The sequence below is a fragment of the Bos indicus genome, chromosome 18 (assembly GCF_029378745.1).
Source record: "Bos indicus isolate NIAB-ARS_2022 breed Sahiwal x Tharparkar chromosome 18, NIAB-ARS_B.indTharparkar_mat_pri_1.0, whole genome shotgun sequence".
Lineage (NCBI taxonomy): Eukaryota > Metazoa > Chordata > Mammalia > Artiodactyla > Bovidae > Bos > Bos indicus.
The window spans coordinates 58,594,267-58,615,737 of NC_091777.1; the positions used below are offsets into that span (position 1 = coordinate 58,594,267).

Genomic DNA, 21,471 nt, shown 5'->3' on the forward strand with positions numbered 1-21,471 from the left:
TGAACTAAGATCAAAGATTGATTTATGTGTAGGAAAACCTGAAGAATTAAAGTCATCATATATAATATTTTTTCCTGATCCTTTGGAAATGTATTTCTTAATTCAAAATGCAGTCATAATTCCTTAATGAAAATTTTACACAAAAGTAGTATAGATAACTGTGTTGACCTCTTGATGGTACTGAATTAAGTGAATAGCTTTGACTTACCTGACAGAATTGTTGAATCTCCCTATTTAGGCATCTTATCCTGTGGCTTGTATTTTCAAGGGACTTTTTAGAACCTTCTGTCTTTCTTGTGTGGGTATTGATCTGCATCTGTTCCTAAAATTGTCAATATTGGTAAAGTTTATTTTCCTAAGAATTTGCACATTCATTGATATTGGGTTGTGCAAATGAGTGCAGTGATATCTAATATAGATTATTGGCATCATATTCTTTTGTTACTTGTATCTCTTTTGAAATGTAAGATACTTGTACAAATTCCATTTCTTTCTCTTAACTTAATTGATGGTGTAGCTCAGTGTATGAAATTAGGAAAGAACTGTCCTGGGTAAAATTTCTAAGTGAGGCAGAACCTCTATTGTGACACATATGTGCAGCCAGTCCCTTATATGTCAATCGTTAGTACTTTCTGCTCCCTGCTTGTGAGCCCTGTCTGCCTCCAGGGATCAAGGAAAAGTGAGCATCTGTCACAAACACTCTAATAGTCTCTTAAGATACATTAGCTTGAAAGTGATAATTGTCCTTGGTAATTAGCAACTGGGAAAATGTTTTCAAAAATAATCCCAGCTCCCAAGCCAGTTCCTGCCAGTGCTGCTACAGCTGACGTGATATTTACAATTCTGAGGGAAGGTGAGGTCACAGGATCACAAACTCATATTTCAGGGTGGAGCTAGCCCTCTTGCACACTGGCTGGATTGCTCTGACTTTCATGCTGAGGAAGGAATCTGGTAAGTGGACATACTGCACAAAGGGAGTCTCCTGTGTATGAACCAGGTCCAGCACCAAAGCCCTGCAGGAGGGTGGGATAAATCCTGAGTCTGAACTGAGATAGAAAAGGAAGATGGGGTCCTAGACCATTCACCAATTCCTAATGGCTCCTAATGTGTGTATTTCTCACTGGAGTGATGGTTGTGGTTTAATGCAAATGATAATGAAAACTGAAGTTTCATATGATCAAGGACTATAGTTTCAAATCAATTTGATACTCAGTCTACTTTTCAGCAATCACAGAGGTACATCAGCAATCACAGAGGTACGTTTCAAGTTTCATAGGTGTGCTTATCATATTCAATACTTGTAACAAAAAGTGGCAAACATCTGATCCTATGAAGAAACAGTGTGCCTGTCCGTTGTTTCTGGAATATAAATGTTTCCTGTAAATGACATGGGCTTCCCTGGTGGCTCAGACTCTAAAGAATTTGCCTGCAATGCAGGAGACCTGGGGTTTGATCCCTGAGTCTAGAAGATCTTTCAGAGAAGGGAATGGCAACCCACTCCAGTATTCTTGCCTAGAGAATCCCGTGGACAGAGGAGCCTGGTGGGGAGGGTGAAGTGCTAGTACTTTTAATAGTTGTGTCTCAATTGATTTTGGAGAGACTCTTAGCACTTTAAAGTTAGGGAAGTAGCATTAATAAACACAGAACTTTATACATTTCAGATACCATTTGTAGGCTCAAATGTATATTGCTGACACCTTTAAATATTATAAAACCAATCTAGAAAATATATGGCATTTATACAGTACACAAGTTGCTTGCCTTAAGATTTCATTTTGTATTGTCATGTTTTAATATCTTTCAAAAAGCTTTGCTTATTGCTAATACTTTTTAAATCTCAGGTATTAAAAATTGATATGCACACCATTTGGAACAGGTTAAAATTTGGTTTCTACTCTTTGCTATTATGGGCTTCATTGTTTCCTGTTGCATAATTCCCATGGATCTTGGTATTGGCTTTTTTCCTAGATGAAAGTAAATGAGCCTTTCTGTTGGCATCCTTAAAATAAGGAATTCTTGTATTCGTTAAATCCACCTGTCATGAGGCAGATACCTGCAGTTTTATACAGTAGTCAGTGCATTTACATTTCATTAAGATTTCAAAAGCTTTTGTTGAAATTTGCAATTGTGTATAGAGTAACTCATCAAAAATAAGTGGAAATTTGTCCCTTCCTAAATTTTAAAGTAAAATACCACTAATCTGAACTGAACTGACAAGATACAAAAGCAAAACTCCATTCAGATGTGGCTTATTTGAAGGATACAGGTAACTAGTATATGAGTACATTCTAAGTTCAATGCACCATTGTTGTTCCAGGGTGAAATCTCCACTAGTCATCTGCCCCCAACCAGTGAGTGAATTTAGACCAAACACTTAATTTCTCTGATTGATGTTTCCCTCATCTTTATAAGGAAGGTAATACTATCTGCCTCATGAATTTGTGAGCAATAAAGATATTGCCACATGTGTGTCTTTCATCACAATGACTCATACATTGCAAATGTTCTTTAATTGTTTTACATTCAACATTTGGAAACCCGACTTGAGAGGAAAACTTTAATTATTTCAAAGTAGGAAATGGTAAGTGGAGAATGCCGGATTTCAGTTAACATTGTCCCTGTGATACACATGTTCCCATTCAGGATTCTCTAGCTCAGAAGACAACCATCAGTTCTTGAGACCTGAGAGGATGGCTGCTGGTGATTTGACAGCAGGTTTCATCTTATTGTTACAGACTGTATTTGGAATGCTGGGAAATTTCTTTCTTCTTTACCATTATCTCTTTCTTTATTGCACTGGGATTAGGCTGAAGACCATAGATTTCATTGTCAAGAACCTGATTGTAGCCAACATTTTAGTTCTTTTGTCTTGTGGATTCCACAATGTAATGGCCAATTTTCAGTGGCATAATCTCAACAGAGATTTTGCTTGCAGATTTTTCCCTTATGTCCGTGTAGTGGGCAGGGGAGTGTCCATTGGCACCACCTGCCTCTTGAGTGTCTTCCAGGTCATCACAATCAGTCCCAGGAACTCCAGATGGGGAGGGCTTAAAGTGAAAGTTCTCAAGTGTGTTGTTCCTTCAGTTATCCTGTGCTGGATTGTGAACATGGTGGTAAATGTCATTTATCTTATGTATCTGAGTGGAGATTTGAGCAACAAAAGCATCACAAACAGAAAGCATTTTGGACACTGTTCTGCTGTTCGTCATGACCAAACCAGAGACTCATTATATGCGGTGTTGATGTCCTTCCCTGATGTGTTATGTTTTGTGGTCATGATCTGGGCCAGTGGTTCCACAGTTCTCATCCTGTACAGGCACAAGCAGAGGGTCCAAAACATTCACAGCATCAAGGTCTCCTCCATATCCTCCCCTGAGTCCAGAGCCACCAAAACCATCCTTCTTGTGGTGAGCACCTTTGTTAATTTTAACACTCTTTCCACCATCTGTAACATTGTTTTGAGTCTTTTGAATAATCCTAGTTTGTTCTTTGTGAACAGCTCTGCCATAGTCACTGCATGCTTCCCAACTATCAGCCCCTTTCTGCTCATGAGTCGTGACTCCAGAATATCCAGGCTCTGTTTTGCTGAGAAAAGAAATACAAACTCCCCTACCCCTAGGAAAAAGATGTAAATGGTATGTATTTGGATTTTGTTTCCTTATTCACTTACTTCCATCTGAGTCCTAGGTAAAATTATGAGTTGCTTACCAGAGGATTGTAAACAAAATACAATGAGGATCTGTTTCAGATTAAGCAATGTTATGGTAACAGTTGTAGTGAAGTAATATGTAATTATCATGCAAATATTTATTTAATGGATGTTCTACTAATGCTTACAGTAGAGGAGTTTAGAATTTATGCATTAATAAACACTAGGTCCTCAAACAATCTGGATGTTATGAAGAAGTGAACAACTGTGTTACTTAAATATATCACTATAAATTTCCTAGAAATGAAGTAAGCATGGAATATTAAGAAAAGGTGTGGAGAATTGAATACTGTGTGAAAGAAAGGTGATTACTGATACCGATGACAATAGTGCTGAAGGGGATTTTCAGTCCTTAAATAAATCTTTTGGCAGCCGCTGTTGAGTTTTGTCCCTTTTTGACCCTTGCTGCTGCTGCTGCTGCTGCTAAGACGCTTCAGTCATGTCCGAGTCTGTGCGACCCCATAGACAGCAGCCCATCAGGCTCCCCCGTCCCTGGGATTCTCCAGGCGAGAACATGGAGTGGGTTGCCATTTCCTTCTCCAGTGCATGAAAGTGAAAAGTCAAAGTGAAGTTGCTAACTTGTGTCCGACTCTTAGCGAACCCTAGACGACATTTATTTCAAATATGGTGTTTTGTGAGGTGGTGAGCATGTTTGAATATTTTAGGTAGAAATGGCCACACTGAGCTGAAGTGGTACAAATTAGAGCATAAAACTACATTTTATCACGTTTTTAAACATCAAGTGATTGTGACAGTTGAAAAAGGTGTGAGTTGCATGGGACTGGGATGTGTAGAAGGCAGAATTTTGTCTCTTGTGAAGGTGACTTGGACATATTGGCAAGAAAGAGGTTTCCAAGTGCACACTCATGTCTCCGAAGTCATGAAAGTAGTTTGTGGTGGAGACTTCCATTGAATTCAGAGCATCGGGGGAAGAGCCAATTGAAAGGGAAAGACATGGCTCCATTTTGGGTATGTTGAGTTTGAGGCTCCTCAATTTTCATGGAGCAAAATGAATATTGCCTCAGGTACAGAAGAGATTTGTCTGTGGTTGTCTCTCTGTTGACATTCTGAAGCCAATGGAAGTAATGAGAATTCAGCAGTTTGGAAAACAAAATAATTGTTTTGAATGAATGGATAAATGCATATAGATTGAACCTTGCACCCCACAGAAAAATACTATTTTAGCTCATGAGACATTTAATGATTTATCACAGAGTAGATCACATAGGAAGAAGAAGAAAATACAGACACACCCATCTACAGAATGTGTATATATGTCTGCTTGTGATCTTTGTGTATATTTGTGTGTATAAGTATATATACACATATATGTATAAAGTCAGTCATGTTTTATTTCTCAATAACATATTGGAAATTTGTATTTAATAAAAATTTAAAATAGCACTAACTACAATAGTGATAAATCTTGAAGTATGTGTTATCTGAAACATATATTGCCATGCTATTTTTTTAAAATTCCATACAGTGTATTTTAAATTTTGCTACCTTAATCCTATTATTTGACCATATCTCCTGAAAAATGATTTATTGAATATAGTAGCAAAAGTTTGAGGAAGAACTTAGTCTACTTACATTGAATATAATAGATATATTTGTCTATCAGCAGATTATATTTTCTTGTTTTATCCATATTAACTTCTTTTCCATTAGTTTTTAAATATAATTTTACCTAATAATTTTTTCTTTGAAAGTTGTGTACATATTTTGTGTTAGCTTTAACCTAGAAATTCAGTCAGTTCAGTTCAGTTCAGTTCAGTTGCTCAGTTGCGCCCGACTCTTTGCGACCCCATGAATCGCAGTACGCCAGGCCTCCCTGTCCGTCACCAGCTCCTGGAGTTCACTCAAACTCATGTCCATCGAGTCGGTGATGCCCTCCAGCCATCTCATCCTCTGTCGTCCCCTTCTCCTCCTGCCCCCAATCCCTCCCAGCATCAGGGTCTTTTCCAGTGAGTCAACTCTTCGCATGAGGTGGCCAAAGTATTAGAGTTTCAGCTTCAGCATCAGTCCTTCCAATGAACACCCAAGACTGATCTCCTTTAGGATGGACTGGTTGGATCTCCTTGCAGTCCAAGGGACTCTCAAGAGTCTTCTCCAACACCACAGTTCAAAAGCATCAATTCTTCAGCGCTCAGCTTTCTTCACAGTCCAACTCTCACATTTATACATGACCACTGGAAAAACCATAGCCTTGACTAGCCAGAACTTTGTTGGCAAAGTAATGTCTCTGCTTTTGAATATGTTATCTAGGTTGGTCATAACTTTCCTTCCAAGGAGTAAGCGTCTTTTAATTTCATGGCTGCAATCACCATCTGCAGTGATTTTGGAGCCCCCCAAAATAAAGTCTGACACTGTTTCCACTGTTTCCCCATCTATTTCCCATGAAGTGATGGGACCAGATGCCATGATCTTCGTTTTCTGAATATTGAGCTTTAAGCCAACTTTTTCACTCTCCACTTTCACTTTCATCAAAAGGCTTTTTAGTTCCTCTCACTTTCTGCCATGAGGGTGGTGTCATTGGCATATCTGAGGTTATTGATATTTTTCCCGGCAATCTTGATTCCAGCTTGTGCTTCTTCCAGCCCAGCGTTTCTCATGATGTACTGTGCATATAAGTTAAATAAGCAGGGTGACAATATACAGCCTTGACATACTCCTTTTCCTATTTGGAACCAGTCTGTTGTTCCATGTCCAGTTCTAACTGTTGCTTCCTGACCTGCATACAGGTTTCTCAAGAGGCAGGTCAAATGGTTGGTATGCCCATCTCTTTCAGAATTTTCCACAGTTGATTGTGATCCACACAATCAAAGGCTTTGTCATAGTCAATAAAGCAGAAATAGATCTTTTTCTGGGACTGTCTTGTTTTTTTGATGATCCAGTGGATGTTGGCAATTTGATCTCGAAATTAACCTAGAAATTAGGATACATTTAAAATCGAATCAGTGTCATTTTATCTAATCCTATTAACCCCACCTTTATAAGGACATTGAGACAATAGTCTATTCATTGTATCTCATCTTTATGTTTTCCAGAAAGCTCCAGAGAGGAATTTATTTGTTCACTTATTTGTTAAATTTTTGTTTCAATATTAATATTTTTAGTTTAATTTAAAAAATTGAAGTATAGTTGATTTGCAGTATGTTTGCATAAAACATAAGTAAGTAAGTAAGGTCGCTCAGTCGTGCCCGACTCTTTGCAACCCCATGGACTGTAGCCCACCAGGCTCCTCTGTCCATGGGATTCTCCAGGCAAGAGTACTAGAGTGGGTTGCCATTTCCTTCTCCAGGGGAACTTCCCGACCCAGGGATCAAACCCAGGTCTCCCGCATTGCAGGCAGACTCTTTAACCTCTGAGCCACCAGGGAAGACTTGCATAAAATATAGCGATTCACAATTTTTTAATTTTGTATTTCACTTATAGTTAATATAAGGACTTCCATGGTGGCTCAGATGGTAAAGCGTCTGTCTACAATGAGGAAGACCTGGGTTCGAGCCCTGAGTTGGGAAGATCCCCTGGAGAAGGAAATGGCAATCCACTCCAGTACTACTGCCTGGAAAATCCCACGGACAGAGGAGCCTTGTAGGCTACAGTCTACGGGGTCGCAAAGAGTTGGACACGACTGAGCGACTTCACTTCACTGTAGTTAATATAATATACTGGCTAGTTTCCTGTGCTGTACAATAAATCCTTGTATCTAACTTATTTTATGCATAGTAGTTTGCATGTCTTAACCCCATATTCCTGTGTTGCCCTTACCCCCTCGCCTCTACCCACTGGTAACTAGTTTGTTTTCCGTATCTATGAATCTCTTTCTTTTTGTTATATTCACTAGTTTGTTTCAGTTTTTAGATTCCACATAACAGTAATATCATATAGCATTGGCTTTTCTGTGATTTATAAGCATAATAATTCCTAAGCATGGGATTTGTAAGTCCATCCATGTGGTTATAATGGCAAAATTTCATTCTCTTAAATGGCTGAGCAGTATTCCATTGTGTATATACCATCACTTGTTTTTCCATTCATCTGTTGGTAACTCAGTCTGAGTCATTATCTTGGTTATTCTAAAAAATGCTGCTGTGAACATTGGGGTGCATGTTACTTTTTGAATTAGTGTGTTTGTTGCCTGTTTTTAAATATATATACCCAGCTGTGGAATTGCTAGATCATATAATAAGTCTGTTTTTTAGTTTTTAAGGCTCATCCATACTGTTTTTTTGCAGTGGCTACACCAATTTACATTCCCACTAATAGTGTAGGAGCTTTCTCTTTTCTCAGTAGAGATGATTAATGAGACCTCCACATCAGAACACTTCCTGTTTATACATTTAAAGAGACAAATGCCAGCTGTCGCGTCATGGGATGTGGCTCGCTGGCCATGTTGCCTTGTGCACACACGGACTGTCTCACTGGTTCTGAGGGATGGGACTGCTTCACCACCATGACTGCACAGACTCACTGTGGGTGCATAGTTGCTAAACTGCTCTTACACCTGGCTGGGATAATATCCCACCATCAGTGTACTCACATATTTTCATTCAATGGTCACTTTTCATTTTGAAAAATTTAAACTTATGAAATGCAAAAATACAGCAGGAATTATAGACCTGCAAAAACTTGAACCTACAGCTTACTTTTCATCTAGATTCACCAAACAGTACTATTTTTTCAAACATTACTGTTTTATTACAAATTATATTTCATCTGTTTTTGTGTTTGCTGTTTCATGTAATAATAAATTGTAGACATTTGGACAATTTTCCCCTTGATAGCTGAATATTTGCTTCTTTCTTTCAAGGGCATTCTCTAATCTAACACAATAGAGGCATTTTACTTATCAATCAATAACTAACATCTTACTAACAAATCAATGCTAATGTGACACCATGATTGAATAGCTAGTCCATATACAGATTTCTCCCAGTAAGACAATAATGTCTTTTCTATCTACTTTCATAAATCTAGGATCTAGTCATGATACAAGAATTGCATTCCACTGTCTTTAGTTTCTTTAATTTAGAACACTTGCAGCTCTTTTTTTTTTTTTCCTTCAGTGATACATTTTTGAAGAATACAGGCTCACTGTTTTGCACAACATCCTTCAGTGTAGATTTCTCTGATCCTATGCTTCATCTTGAGACTCAGGTTTAACATTTCAGCAGAACTGCTACACCCAGATGACTATGGAACCTTCTTATTGCATCATATGAGAGGTACAGACTAGGGATATTTTCTGTTATTGGTGAGGAGTTTCATTATTTGCTTATGATTGCATAGTAGATTTACTCCTTTTTGAGGTGAATTTTCTCCAGTGTAATTGATAAAATAATTCTTGAAGTTGCCTGAAGAGCTTAATTAAATACTTTGACCAAATTATTCTAGCATCCACTGTAGATATCTCCTATGAACCAATCCTCAGATGATGGTTGGAAATCCACATTCTCCTATCTTGTAAGGGTGTTAATTGCCATTCCTCCATAAAGAAGAGTTTTTCATCTTATCTTTTGACAGTGGATTCATGATTCCTTTTCATTTGCAGTGATATGTTATTTGTATAATTTTCCTTTTTGGTCCTCAAATTTTCCCCAGTTTTTCCACTGGGAAATTCTTCAGCCTGGGTATATCCCATCAGGCTTTTTGGTCAAAATTATTGAGTTAAAAATATATATAACATGCAGTTCAAGGGTACAATGCAGTGACCGTGGGTAAATTCACAGTATTTTGTAACCATCACCACTGTCTCATTCTAAAATGTTATTATCACCTCAAGCAGAAATCTAATTTCCTGGAATTATCACAGCCCTGTTTCCTCCTTCACCCTGGCTGTCCTGTCCTGTCAGATCCACCATGTTAGATCCTATACACAGTAGTACCCTGTAAGAAGAGAGAAAATATTGTTAAGTGTTATTCATCCAAAATTTTACTTTGCTGATAATTTCAATTGAAGGCTATTGAGGGGCATTTTTATCTGAGCACGATTTTTGCTCCTGAGCTGAAATTAGAAACCATAGGAAATAAAAACAGATGATCAAAAAGGCGTTTGCAGTCCCATGTTTATTGCGGCATTATTTACACCAGCCAAGGCATGGAAACAACCTAAGTGTCTGACAATGAATGACTGCATAAAGCATATATATATGTGAATACACATGCAAAGGAATATTACTCATGAGAAAGAAGGAAATCCTTCTATTCGAGACAGCATAGATGGATCTTCAGGACATGCTAAGTGAGATGAGTCAGACAGAGAAAGGCAAAGACTGTGTGATATTGTTTATATGTATAATCTTACTGGCCAAGCTGGTAAAAACAGAGTGAATTGGTGATTACTGTGAGCCTAGAGGTGTGGGATAGGACAGAGGTTGTTTAATGGGATAAATTTGAAACTAGTAGACTCCTAGATCCTAGAGATATAACCTGCAATATGGTGAATGTAGACAATAATAGTGAATAATAATCATCAAAATTATTTTAACCACAAGAAACTGATCATCATGTGATCTGGATGAGATACTGTCGCTACAAGGGTGATTATATTAAAATTTATAAAAACATGAAGTAAACATGTTATGTGACTTCACTTTACACAAAGTTATATGTCAAATACAGTTCACTAGGAAAAGGAACCATATGTGAGTGTTGTGATTGGAACACAAATGTGGGAATAGATGGAAAGCAGAATCTGAGGCCTCCAGTCTCCCTCTGCCACTGACATCACTCCTGGACTCATCCACGTTCTCATTCTACCTCTCTTCCCCCGCCACATCCTTCATCTCCACCCTGTGACGTTTAGACCTCCACTAAAACTCCACCTGCTTCTATCTACCTCCTTTAGGTTTCGGTTTTGAACTCTCTGCTGCTATCCTATGACTTTTTTGATATCCACCCCTCTGGGACCATTACTCTAGGGATCTGAGTCTAACCCTCCTCAGCTCTCCTCACCCCTGCAAAGTCCATCATCTATGACTGCTTTCATCTGGCCGACCATCTGCCCCCAATTCAGAGACCTCATCCTGTGCCCTGTGCTCTCTGTGACCCTGCACTCTCGTTTTCCCTGGCTCATCGCTCAGACAGTAAAGAATCTGCCTGGAATGAGGGAGACCTGTGTTCAATCCCTGAGTTGGGAAGATGCTCTGGAGGAGGGCATGGCAACCCACCCCAGTATTCTTGCCTGGAGACTCCCGATGGACAGAGGAGCTTGGTGGGCTTCAGTCTATGGTGTCTCAAAGAGTGGACATGTCTGATCGACTAAGCACAGCGCAACTCTCATCATTGCTCCCATGGACCCAGACACACACTCCATCCATGGTCTTCAGCTGTGTAGTACTGATCCTTTTTCCTGGGCTCTTGGGCTCTCTCATGCCCATTGTCCTCTCCAGGGCTCTCATGTCCTGTGCCCATTATCTCCCCCAGGCTCCATCCCCTTCCCTGCACACTATCTCACTAGGACTGTTAACTCTACCAAGACCTGCCTACTCCATGTGCAGTCACCTTCTCCCCACACCATGTTTTATAAACCCACCCACCACTGCCCTTTGCTCACTTTTGCCCATGGGCTTCTCTACCCATTGGAACTTTGGTTCTCATGACCCTCCTTACCTACCCAGATCCCCAAGTCCTCTATGTAGTATCTCCCTTGCCCACTTTTCCCATTTGCACTTTGATCTCTGGCATTATGTGTTAGTACTTGACCAACATTAAACTCCCTCTCCCTTTTCTCTCTCTGCCGTTTCTCTTCCCCTGCCCACTCTACAACCCCGTGCCCCCAGTTTCACCCCATCAGCCTCCTGTCCTTATTAAGGCTCCTTTTCCCTGTGGCCTATTCCTGCTCCACTCTATGACACACCCACACCCTGTCTTTCCCCCCAATACGCCAGGTTTCCTAGAGCATGTGTTAACATCAGGTGGCAGTGTTGACTGCACGTTTTAGATGCTGTCTATTGTAGTAAATGTTGTCCTTGTGATTTTCGCAGGGTTGGAAGGGTTGGAAAGTGTAGGAAGACTCCCATTTTCAGACTGTCAGAAGTCTATAAATGCAGCTGTTCTGCCTAAGATCATGTTACTGAGACACACTTGCATGATGATTGTGATTTTATGAAACAGTGTAATTCTGAGTTCCTATGACTGTGTATATTTATGATATGACAATTTTCATAAATTTCATTAAGACAATTGTTTAAATTGATTTTTTTATTGAAAGATAATTGCTTTACAGAATTTTACTGTTTTCTGTCAAGCTTCAACATGAATCTGCCATAGGTATACATATGTCCCCTCCGTTTTGAAACTCTCTCCCATCTCCCTCCCCATCCCAACCCTCTAGGTTGATACAGAGCCCCTGTTTGAGTTTCCTTAGCCATACAGCAAGTTCTTGTTGGCTCTCTCTTTTACATATGGTAATGTAAGTTTCCATGTTGCTCTTTCCATACATCTCACTCTCTCCTCCCTTCTCCCCATGTCTGTAAGTCTATTCTATATGTCTACTTCTCCACTGCTGCCCTATAAATATATAAGACAGTTTTTATGTGTTCAGTGTGTGTATTGATGCTTTTGAGTGTGTATTGATTCAGTGAAAACTACTAGAGCAAGAGTGATTGTGTATGTGCATGTTACATGTTAATGTATATAAATACATGTTTGAATGTATGAGTGTGCACACATGCCTACTTGCATCTTTGTGTAGGTGAGTTGGCATGTGTGTGTGTGTGGGGGTGTTTCTGTGTAGGCTGGGTTGGCCATCTTAATTGCTATAGAAACTGAGTTGAAATTACAGTCATTCCATCATGAACCTAGTTCAAAGAGTTGATTTGTGTGTAGGAAAACAATAAGAATGGAATTCAACATTCTATATATACAGGATAGTTTCATATAAATATATATGTTTCTTAATTTAAAGAACAATCATGGTTCCTTACTCAAAATTTTCCACAAAAATATGTGTGGAGAAGTCTGTTGATCATTTGTTGCTGTCTTTTGGGGGGCCACAGCCAGTGGCTTGTGGGATCTTAGTTCCCTGACTAAGATAAATCCTGAGTGTGAACTGAGATGGAAAAGGGAGATGGGGTCCTAGACCTTTCACCAATCCCTGATGGCTCCTAGTGTGATGTATGTATGTTTCACTGACAGAGATTGTTGTGGTTTAAAGCAAGTGATAATGAAATCTGTTTTTTCATATGGTAAAGGACAGTAGTTCCTAACTGAAGGCCTGACCTGCAAGTGAAAGCACTGAGTCTTCAGCACTGGACCGGCAGGGAATTCCCCGTTTGTTGGTCTTGAGTTGATTGAGTAGCATTAGCTTATCTGACAGTTACATGAATAGTAGAATCTCCCTCTTAAACTATCTGATCTTGGTTCCTTTATTTTCAAGACCTTTTAGGAACCTTCTTTCTTTCTTCTAAAGATAATAGTCGGTTCTGCTTCCTGTCACTAGTGAGGGTCAATAGTAAAGTTTGTATTCCTAAAGTTTACATATTCATTGGTATTGAGTTGTGCAAATGAGTGAAGTGACATCTAATGCAGATCCTTGGCATCATGTCCTTCTTTTTACCTGTGTATCTTTTGAAACAGTCATATTTGGACCAATTCCATTTCTTTGCCCTTACCTTAATTGCTGGTTCAGCTCAGCGTATGAAATAAGGAAAGAACTGTTCTATGTAGAATTTCTCAGCGAGGCAGAACCTCCATTGAGACACACATTTACAGCCAGTCCCTTACGTGTCAAACCTAAGTACTTCCTGTTCCCTGCACGTGAGCACTGCCTGCCTCCAGGGATCAGAAAAACTAAGCATCTGTCACAAACGCACTCCAATAGTCTCTTAGACATATTAACCTGAAACTTATAATTGTCCCTGGTAATTAGCAACTGGGAGACTGTTTTCACAAATAATCCCAGCTCCCAAGCCTGTTCCTGCCCATGCTGCTACAGGTGACATGATAATTGCAGTTCTGAGGGGAGGTGAGGTCACAGGATCACAAGCTCATATCTCAGGGTTGAGCTACCCCTCTTGCACACAGGCTGATTGCTTTGACCTTAGTGTTGAGCTCACCATCCAGGCAGCAGGAAGAAACAGTGGTTTTCTCTACGTTCATCTGTGAAGTAGAATCTATAAAGGAAGGATTTGAGTCAGGAATTTGGTAAGTGAAGATATTGGACGAAGAGAATCTCCTGTGTATGAACCTGGTCAGCACCAAAGCCCTGCAGGAGGGCGGGATAAATCCTGAGTGTGAACTGAGATGGAAAAGGGAGATGGGGTCCTAGACCTTTCACCAATCCCTGATGGCTCCTAGTGTGATGTATGTATGTCTCACTGAGATTGTTGTGGTTTAAAGCAAGTGATAATGAAATCTGTTTTTTCATATGGTAAAGGACTGTAGTTCCTAAGCCAGTTTGATGATCAGAGTACTTTTCAGGAATCATAGACATACTTTTTAGGTTGATAAGTGTGCCCAGGGTGGTCCATACGGTAAGAAGGAGTAGGATGAACCAGGGAATCATCTGATCCTGTGCCGAAACAGTGTGTCTAGCAGGTGTTGCTGGAGTAGAAGTGTTTTCTCTAACTCTGGGTGTATGAAGTGCTTAATACATTTAATAACTGTACCTTTTTAGAATGTACAGAAACTCTTATCACTTAAAGTTAGAGAAGCAGCATGTAAGAAAGATAGAAATTTACATGTTTCAGATACCATTTTTGGCTCACATGTATTTTTTATATTTCTGCTGCTTTTAAATGTTATAACACCCAGCAAAAAATGTATGTCATTATACAGTACACAAATTGCTCACCTTAACATTTGATTTTGCACGCATCTTGTATTTTCATATCTTTCACAAAACTTGCCTTACTGTTAATACTTTTATTTGACTCAGGTATTAATATATATACGTATATATGATTTGGAATTAGTAATAAAATCTACCATACAGCATTAATCAGGCATCAGTATTTGCTGTCCCATGGTTCCTATGATTTGTTCCATTGAATTTCTGTCCAGGAATGAAAGTAAATGAGTCTTTCAGTTTCCATCCTTACATTGAGCCGTTCTTGTATTCATTAAATCCGCTTTGTCAGGGGAAGGTACCTGCAGTTTTATGCTGTGAGGCAGTGCATCTACATTTAATTACAATTTCTACAGCTTTATTCAAAGTTTATATTTGCCTGTAAAATGAGTCTTCAGGGCTAAATGGAATATTGTCACTACCTAAATATGAAGATAAAATAGTAATACCACCAACCTAAATGTAATGACAAAGTACAGAAGCAAAACCAAATTTGGACCTGGTTTATTTGAAGAACCGAGCTGACCAGGTGACTAGTATTCTCAATTAAATGCACCATTCTTATTACAAGCCGATCCAGGGTCACATCCCATTAACCATCTGTCTCTAATGAGTCAATTTAGACCAAACACTGAATTTCTCTGTGCTGATGTTTGCCTCAAATTTATATAGACAATAATAGTGTCTGCCTCATGAATTTGTGAGGAATAAAGACATTCGTGCAAATATGGCTTTCATAGCAGTGATTCATACATTGAAAGTGTTCTTTAATGGTTATACATTCAACTCTTGGAAGCACTTACCTGACAGGAATACTTGAAGTAAGCCATCCTTTCAAAGTAGGAACTATTGGTAAGTGGAGAATGTTGGGTTTTAGTTAACATTGTACCTGTGTTCGATGCCTCGTGTTCCCATTCAGGATCCTCTAGCTCAGAAGAAAACCATCAGTCACTGAGAATTGACAGCATGTCTGCCAGGGATTTGGCAGTTTCAGCGATCTTCTTATCACAGACTGTATTTGGAATCCTGGGGAATTTCTCTGTTCTTTACCATTATTTCTTCCTTTATTGCACTGGGCAAAGGCTGAGAACCATAGATTTTATTATCAAGAACCTTATTGTAGCCAACATCTTGGTTCTGTCTGCTAGTATATTTCAAGACACATTGAAAAATTTTGAGTTGCATTTCATGGACAGTAATTTTATATGCAGATTTTTCCCGTACATTCGTGTAGTTGGCAGGGGTGTGTCCATTGGCACCACCTTCCTCTTGAGTGTCTTCCAGGCCATCACCATCTGTCCCACGACTGCCAAATGGGCAGAACTTAAAGTGAAAGCTCTCAAATGCATGGTTCCTTCAGTTATCGTGTGCTGGACCTTGAACATGCTGATAAATGTCATTTATCCTATGTATATGAGCGGAACATTGAGAAACAGAAGCATCACAAACAGAAAAGATCTTGGACAGTGTAGTGCTGTCAGTCATGGCCAACCCAAAGACTCATTATATGCAGTATTACTCTCCTTTCCTGATGCCTTATGTTTTGTGCTCATGATCTTAGCCAGTGGCTTCACAGTTTTCATCCTGTACAGGCACAAGCAGAGGGTCCAAAGCTTTCATAGGACCAACATCGCTTCCATATCCTCCCCTGAGTCCAGAGCTACCAAAACCATCCTTCTCCTGGTGTTCACCTTTATCTTTTTCAACATCCTTACCTTTTTATGTAATATTATTTTGGCTATTTTTGACAGTATTGATGTTTTCTTTGTGAAAACGTCTTCAATAATCGTTGCATGTTTCCCAACGTTCAGCCCCTTTCTGCTTATGAGCCGAGACTCCAGGATATCCAGCCTCTGCTTTGCTGGAATAAGGCACTCAAAATCTCCTATCCTTATGTGTGGTAAGTCGCTTCATTCGTGTCCAACTCTGTGTGACCCCAAAGACCCTCCAGGCTCCTCTGTCCCCGGGATTCTCCAGGCAAGAATACTGGAGTGGGTTGCCATGCCCTTCTCCAGGGGATCTTCTCGACCCAGATCCAGCGATCGAACCGGTATCTCTTCCCTCTGACCTGCCTTGGCAGGTGGCTTCTTTTACAGTGGCATCACCAAGGAAGCCCATGTAAATTTTTATCTCCAGTGCTAGCCAAGTGCTTGACATTCCAGGTAAAAGTGTGTTCAGTTTATTTTACTGATGGAATGGATTAATTTGTTCATTGCTTGTTGTGTTTCTTCCTACCTTCTTTGTGTCACTATGATGTACTTTCTATTTCTTTCACCTTCTCTCTCCATTTCGCAGGTCATCTTTGTAAATATCAGTCTGTTTGTTGTTCTGATTTTCCTACTGCTGTTTCAGTGAAGTGCTTTTGTTCCCAACAGTTCTGATACCAAATGTGAGTAAGCTTTTCCACACTCTGTAAAGCAGTTGTTCAACTCTCTGTCACTCCAGCAATGATACTAACTACCTAGTTCAGACTCCAAAAGACTGTCCTCAGTTAAATGCAAGAATCAAGTGTTGGGGGCCAAGGTTGTGTCCACTTCTGATGACTCGGCTGTAACATCACGAGTTCCTGCACTCACCCCATACTTCAAAGTGAAGAATATGCTGTAATATTCACAGAACTCTGGGAATCATTTTCCTTACTACCACCAGTTTTTGTTTTTTGTTTTTTGTTTTTTTTTTAAATAAAGGATACAAAGGAATGGCCAGTTGGAGTACATTGGGTGAGTTCTGGACGGAGCCCAAGCACAGGATCCTCTGTCCCCATGGAGTTGGGCATTGCCACCCTCCCTGCGGGTGGATGTGTTGTCCAACTCTGAGGGTCTCTGTGCACTGTTGTTCACGGGGATTTTATGGAGGTTTCATCATTGATTCTGCACCCCACTCCAGTACTCTTGCCTGGAAAATCCCATGGGTGGAGGAGTCTGTCAGGCTGCAGTCCATGGGGTTGCTAAGAGTCGGACAGGACTGAGGGACTTCAGTTTCACTTTCACTTTCATCATTGATTAAGTCATTTGGAGTTGGTGAGTAAGCTCAGTCTCCAACCCCTGTCCTGTCTCCGGAGCTCAGGGTGTCAACCTGAAAGTTCCAACTGTCTAATCACATGGTTGGTTCCTCTGGCAACCAGTTGCCATCTTGAAACCCCCTAGGGGCCCATAATGGTCACCTCATTAACAAAAATATTCAGATATGATTAAAAGGGGCTTGTTATGAAAAACAATAAAATACTTCTTTCACCTGTACCACTCAAACATTTCTAAGGGTTTTATCAGTTCTGTGTCATAAATCAGGGATGAAGTCCAAATGTCATAGCTCACTGTGTCACAGCTTTCATGCTGGAAGTTTATTTTTTTACATTGTAGCTTTTGTGTGTGTGCAAGTACCAGCCTTAGACCTCAGCAAGACGACTTTCCTTGGACTTCAGATTTTTCACGTCTCCTGTATCATGAAGAACCTTCCTTGAAACCAGCAGTGCTGTGGGGACTGGATCCTTTAAATCCATACCACATCCTGCATAAGTTATGTTTTTGGAAACACCCACTTTGAAAATGTTTACTGTCTTTTGAGGTGTGAGACAGGCAGGGCCAGCAGTTGTGTCTAGATGGTGATGTCCATGTCCCCGATTCTCCCCTAGGGGGCACTTGCTGAGTCTTTACGTGTTTATCCTTCCTCATGCAGGGCCTTGAGCCCATGTTCAGGAGCTCCTGCAGGGCCTCGGAGCAGACCTGGTTCTGGGAGGATGCCTGACAGGCAGATCCCTCCCGAGGACTTGATAGGAAGAGTACTTATTTCTCAGGTCACATGAAATTGTTACTGACCAAGTTCACTTGCAGGTTGGTGCTGACAGTTTTGGACATTTTACATTGTTTATATTGACAAGCGCCCCTAAATAAAACCATGTCTCAAGGGTCCAGTCTATCTTAAATGTAACTGTGTGTGTGTCTTCTATGTTTGTGTATGTGTGTGTGTATTTTTAAAGCCCCTTTGGGGTAGGATATATTCACTGTTGGATTTTCTTAGCCTGGGCTCCTAGACTTGGTAACAGAGCTTATTACAGCAAGATAACATTTCTAAAGATGTTTTGTTAGTAGTAGTAATGTTTTTTTTGACCATACTGTGGGGCATACGGGATCTTACTTCCCGAACTAGAGATCGAACCAAAGCCCCCACAGTCAAAGTGCTGAGTCCTAACCATTGCACCACAAGGAAATTCCTTGTTTTATTCAGTCAGAGGTCTCCAAGGCCATCCTCAAGGTTGATTCATAGAAGGACTCCCAAGATTCAGGATTGGTTACACCCCCCGAGGAATGATGCTGAAGCTGAAACTCCAGTACTTTGGCCACCTCATGCGAAGAGTGGAAAAGACTCATTGGAAAAGACTCTGATGCTGGGAGGGATTGGGGGCAGGAGGAGAAGGGGACGACAGAGGATGAGATGGCTGGATGGCATCACTGACTTGATGGACGTGAGTCTCAGTGAACTCCGGGAGTTGGTGATGGACAGGGAGGCCTGGCGTGCTGTGATTCATGGGGTTGCAAAGAGTCGGACACAACTGAGCGACTGATCTGATCTGATCTGATATATATGTGCTGTGCTCAGTCACTCAGTTTTGTCTGACTCTTCAAAACCCCATGAACTGTAGTCTGCCAGGCTCCTCTGTCCATGGGGTTTCTCAGGCAAGAATGCTAGAGTGGGTTCCCATTTCCTTCTCCATACACCCAGAGTTACACCCAGGGTTACTAATTGCAGTGCAAGGATACATGCTAGAATCAGCAAAAGGAAAGGTACATGGGGTGAAATTCACAAGAAACCAGGCTTAAGACTCCCCATGTGTTTCTGAGGGAAGTGACATGAAGATGATGTGAGTTTGCCCCGCACAACACGTGACAGTACACGTGTTGGTATTGTTGTCGTTCAGTCCCAAAGTCATGTCAGACTCTGTGACCCCATGGACTGCAGCACACCAGGCTTCCTTGCCCTTCACTATCTCCCAGAGTTTGCTCAAACTCATGTCCATTGAGTAGGTGATGCCATCCAACCAACTCATCCTCTGTTGTCCCCTTCTCCTCCAGCCCTCAGTCTTTCCCAGTATCAGGGTCTTTTCCAATGAGTCAGCTCTTTGCATGAGGTGGCCAAAGTATTAGAGCTACATATGAAGTGTTGCCAACCTAGGAAGTTCAGCTGAGTCTAGGTGCAGGGCTGTCCTACAGGTCAAGAAGGTAGCTTTGAGGACTCATGTGACTGATGTCTGCTACTCAGACCCCAGACCTTGAGAGCAAATGGCTCTTCATCATAAATGGCATCATTAGGATTAACTTTTCTGCTCGCACTGGTCTTGTATGTCCCAATGTCTCAAGTATATCAAAACACTCTGGCTTCTTTTTATGAACAGAGTTTCTTAAAATTAATAAAGCACAATTTATCAGCAAAAACTAAACAAAACAAAACACTCTTCTCAGAGGAATATTCCAGAATTCAAAAGTTATCTCCCAGGAGACAGCCAGTTCTGAAGACAGATCTTTCCTTAAAATTTGCAGGGATTAAGCACCAGGATTTGCTGAATTTACCCTTTCGTTCATGGCCATGGTGGATGTTTTCCTTGTTCTTTTTTGTCTAAACGATGTCTGTGAATTTACTGATCAGGTACAGTGGCACCAAGAGAAGCACTATAACCTGAGAACTCTGAAAAGCCATGAATGTGATGATTTTTGCAAAATATAATGTCTACACTTAAAGCTTGATTCTTTACAAGAAAGACCCCACAAATCTGACTCACAAGAGAAAAAGTTCTTGAGGGAGGGGTACAGAGAGAATGGGAATTGGATAGAGCTGACTAGACTAGGGCAAAATATAGATCCACAGGGAAGGGGGAGGCCATGGAGGGCAAGGATTTGTCAGCTGAGGTGCTAGGATTAGTGGGAGTATAGAGTTGTCAAGTGGAGAAGGCGATGGCACCCCACTCCAGTACTCCTGCCTGGAAAATCCCATGGACGGAGGAGCCTGGTAGGCTGCAGTCCATGGGGTCTCTGAGGGTCGGACACGACTGAGCGACTTCACTTTCACTTTTCACTTTCATGCATTGGAGAAGGAAATGGCAACCCACTCCAGTGTTCTTGCCTGGAGAATCCCAGGGATGGGGGAGCCTGGTGGGCTGCTGTCTATGGGGTCGCACAGAGTCGGACACGACTGAAGCGACTTAGCAGCAGCAGCAGCAGAGTTGTCAAGGAAGAGGATTCAAAGGGGTATATAGAGTGGAGGTGGGGTGTGGAAATAGAAGGACCTGGCGGGGGGTTGGAGGGGAAAATGTAGATCATCGGCTTGGAGAGTGATGTCTACAGCACTGAGAGAGAGAAAGACCTAAGGAGTCATGGGGTGAAGGTCATTGGGTAATAAAAATGAAGGGGAAGCCAGTATGGAAATAAGGCTGCTAAGTTGCTTCAGTCGTGTCTGACTCTGTGCGACCCCATAGATGGCAGCCCACCAGGCTCCCGTCCCTGGGATTCTCCAGGCAAGAACACTGGAGTGAGTTGCCATTTCCTTCTCCAATGCATGAAAGTGAAAAGTGAAAGTGAAGTCGCTTAGTCGTGTCTGACCCTCAGCAACCCCATGGACTGCAGCCCACCAGGCTCCTCCGTCCATGGGATTTTCCAGGCAAGAGTACTGGAGTGGGGTGCCATATAAGGGGGATGGAGTTATTTAGGGCAGATTTGGGGATCACTAACTCATGCCCCATTATTAATGCCCTCATTTACAGTGGAGTCACAAGTCACTCATAGGCCATTTTTATACAATCAGACCTTAAAGTGATAAAATTGTTCATATCAGATACTCTTGGGACTTCCCTAGAAGTTCAGTGGCTAGAGCTTCACCCTTCCACTGTCAAGAGCACCAATTTCATCCCTGGTCTGGGAACTGAGATCACACATGCCGCATGGCATGGCCAAAAAAAGATACTCCTAATAATTTTTTT

General features: G+C 40.9%; 2 protein-coding genes across 2 annotated transcripts; both read left to right on the forward strand.

Annotated features, from left to right (window-relative positions):
• Positions 1-2,651: 2,651 nt before the first annotated feature.
• Positions 2,652-3,632, forward strand: LOC139177322 (vomeronasal type-1 receptor 4-like). Its single transcript, XM_070772279.1, has one exon. It carries the CDS (start codon positions 2,691-2,693, stop codon positions 3,630-3,632), a length of 942 nt encoding a protein of 313 aa, XP_070628380.1. The 5' UTR covers positions 2,652-2,690.
• An 11,599-nt stretch (positions 3,633-15,231) lies between these two features.
• LOC139176987 (vomeronasal type-1 receptor 4-like) lies at positions 15,232-18,248 on the forward strand. Its single transcript, XM_070770238.1, has 3 exons — positions 15,232-15,246; positions 15,348-16,481; positions 18,180-18,248. The coding sequence occupies exons 1-3, from the start codon at positions 15,232-15,234 to the stop codon at positions 18,246-18,248; spliced, it is 1,218 nt and encodes a 405-aa protein (XP_070626339.1).
• Positions 18,249-21,471: the final 3,223 nt, after the last annotated feature.

What these genes read in the sequence shown, in the direction of transcription:
- LOC139176987 (XM_070770238.1), top strand. An exon ending in CTGTCCCCGGGATTCTCCAG is followed by an intron (nt 16,482 to 18,179) that starts GCAAGAATACTG and finishes TTCCTCATGCAG; the next exon opens with GGCCTTGAGCCCATGTTCAG.
- LOC139177322 (XM_070772279.1), top strand. Translation starts at nt 2,691, where the DNA reads ATGGCTGCTGGTGATTTGACAGCAGGTTTCATCTTATTGTTACAGACT.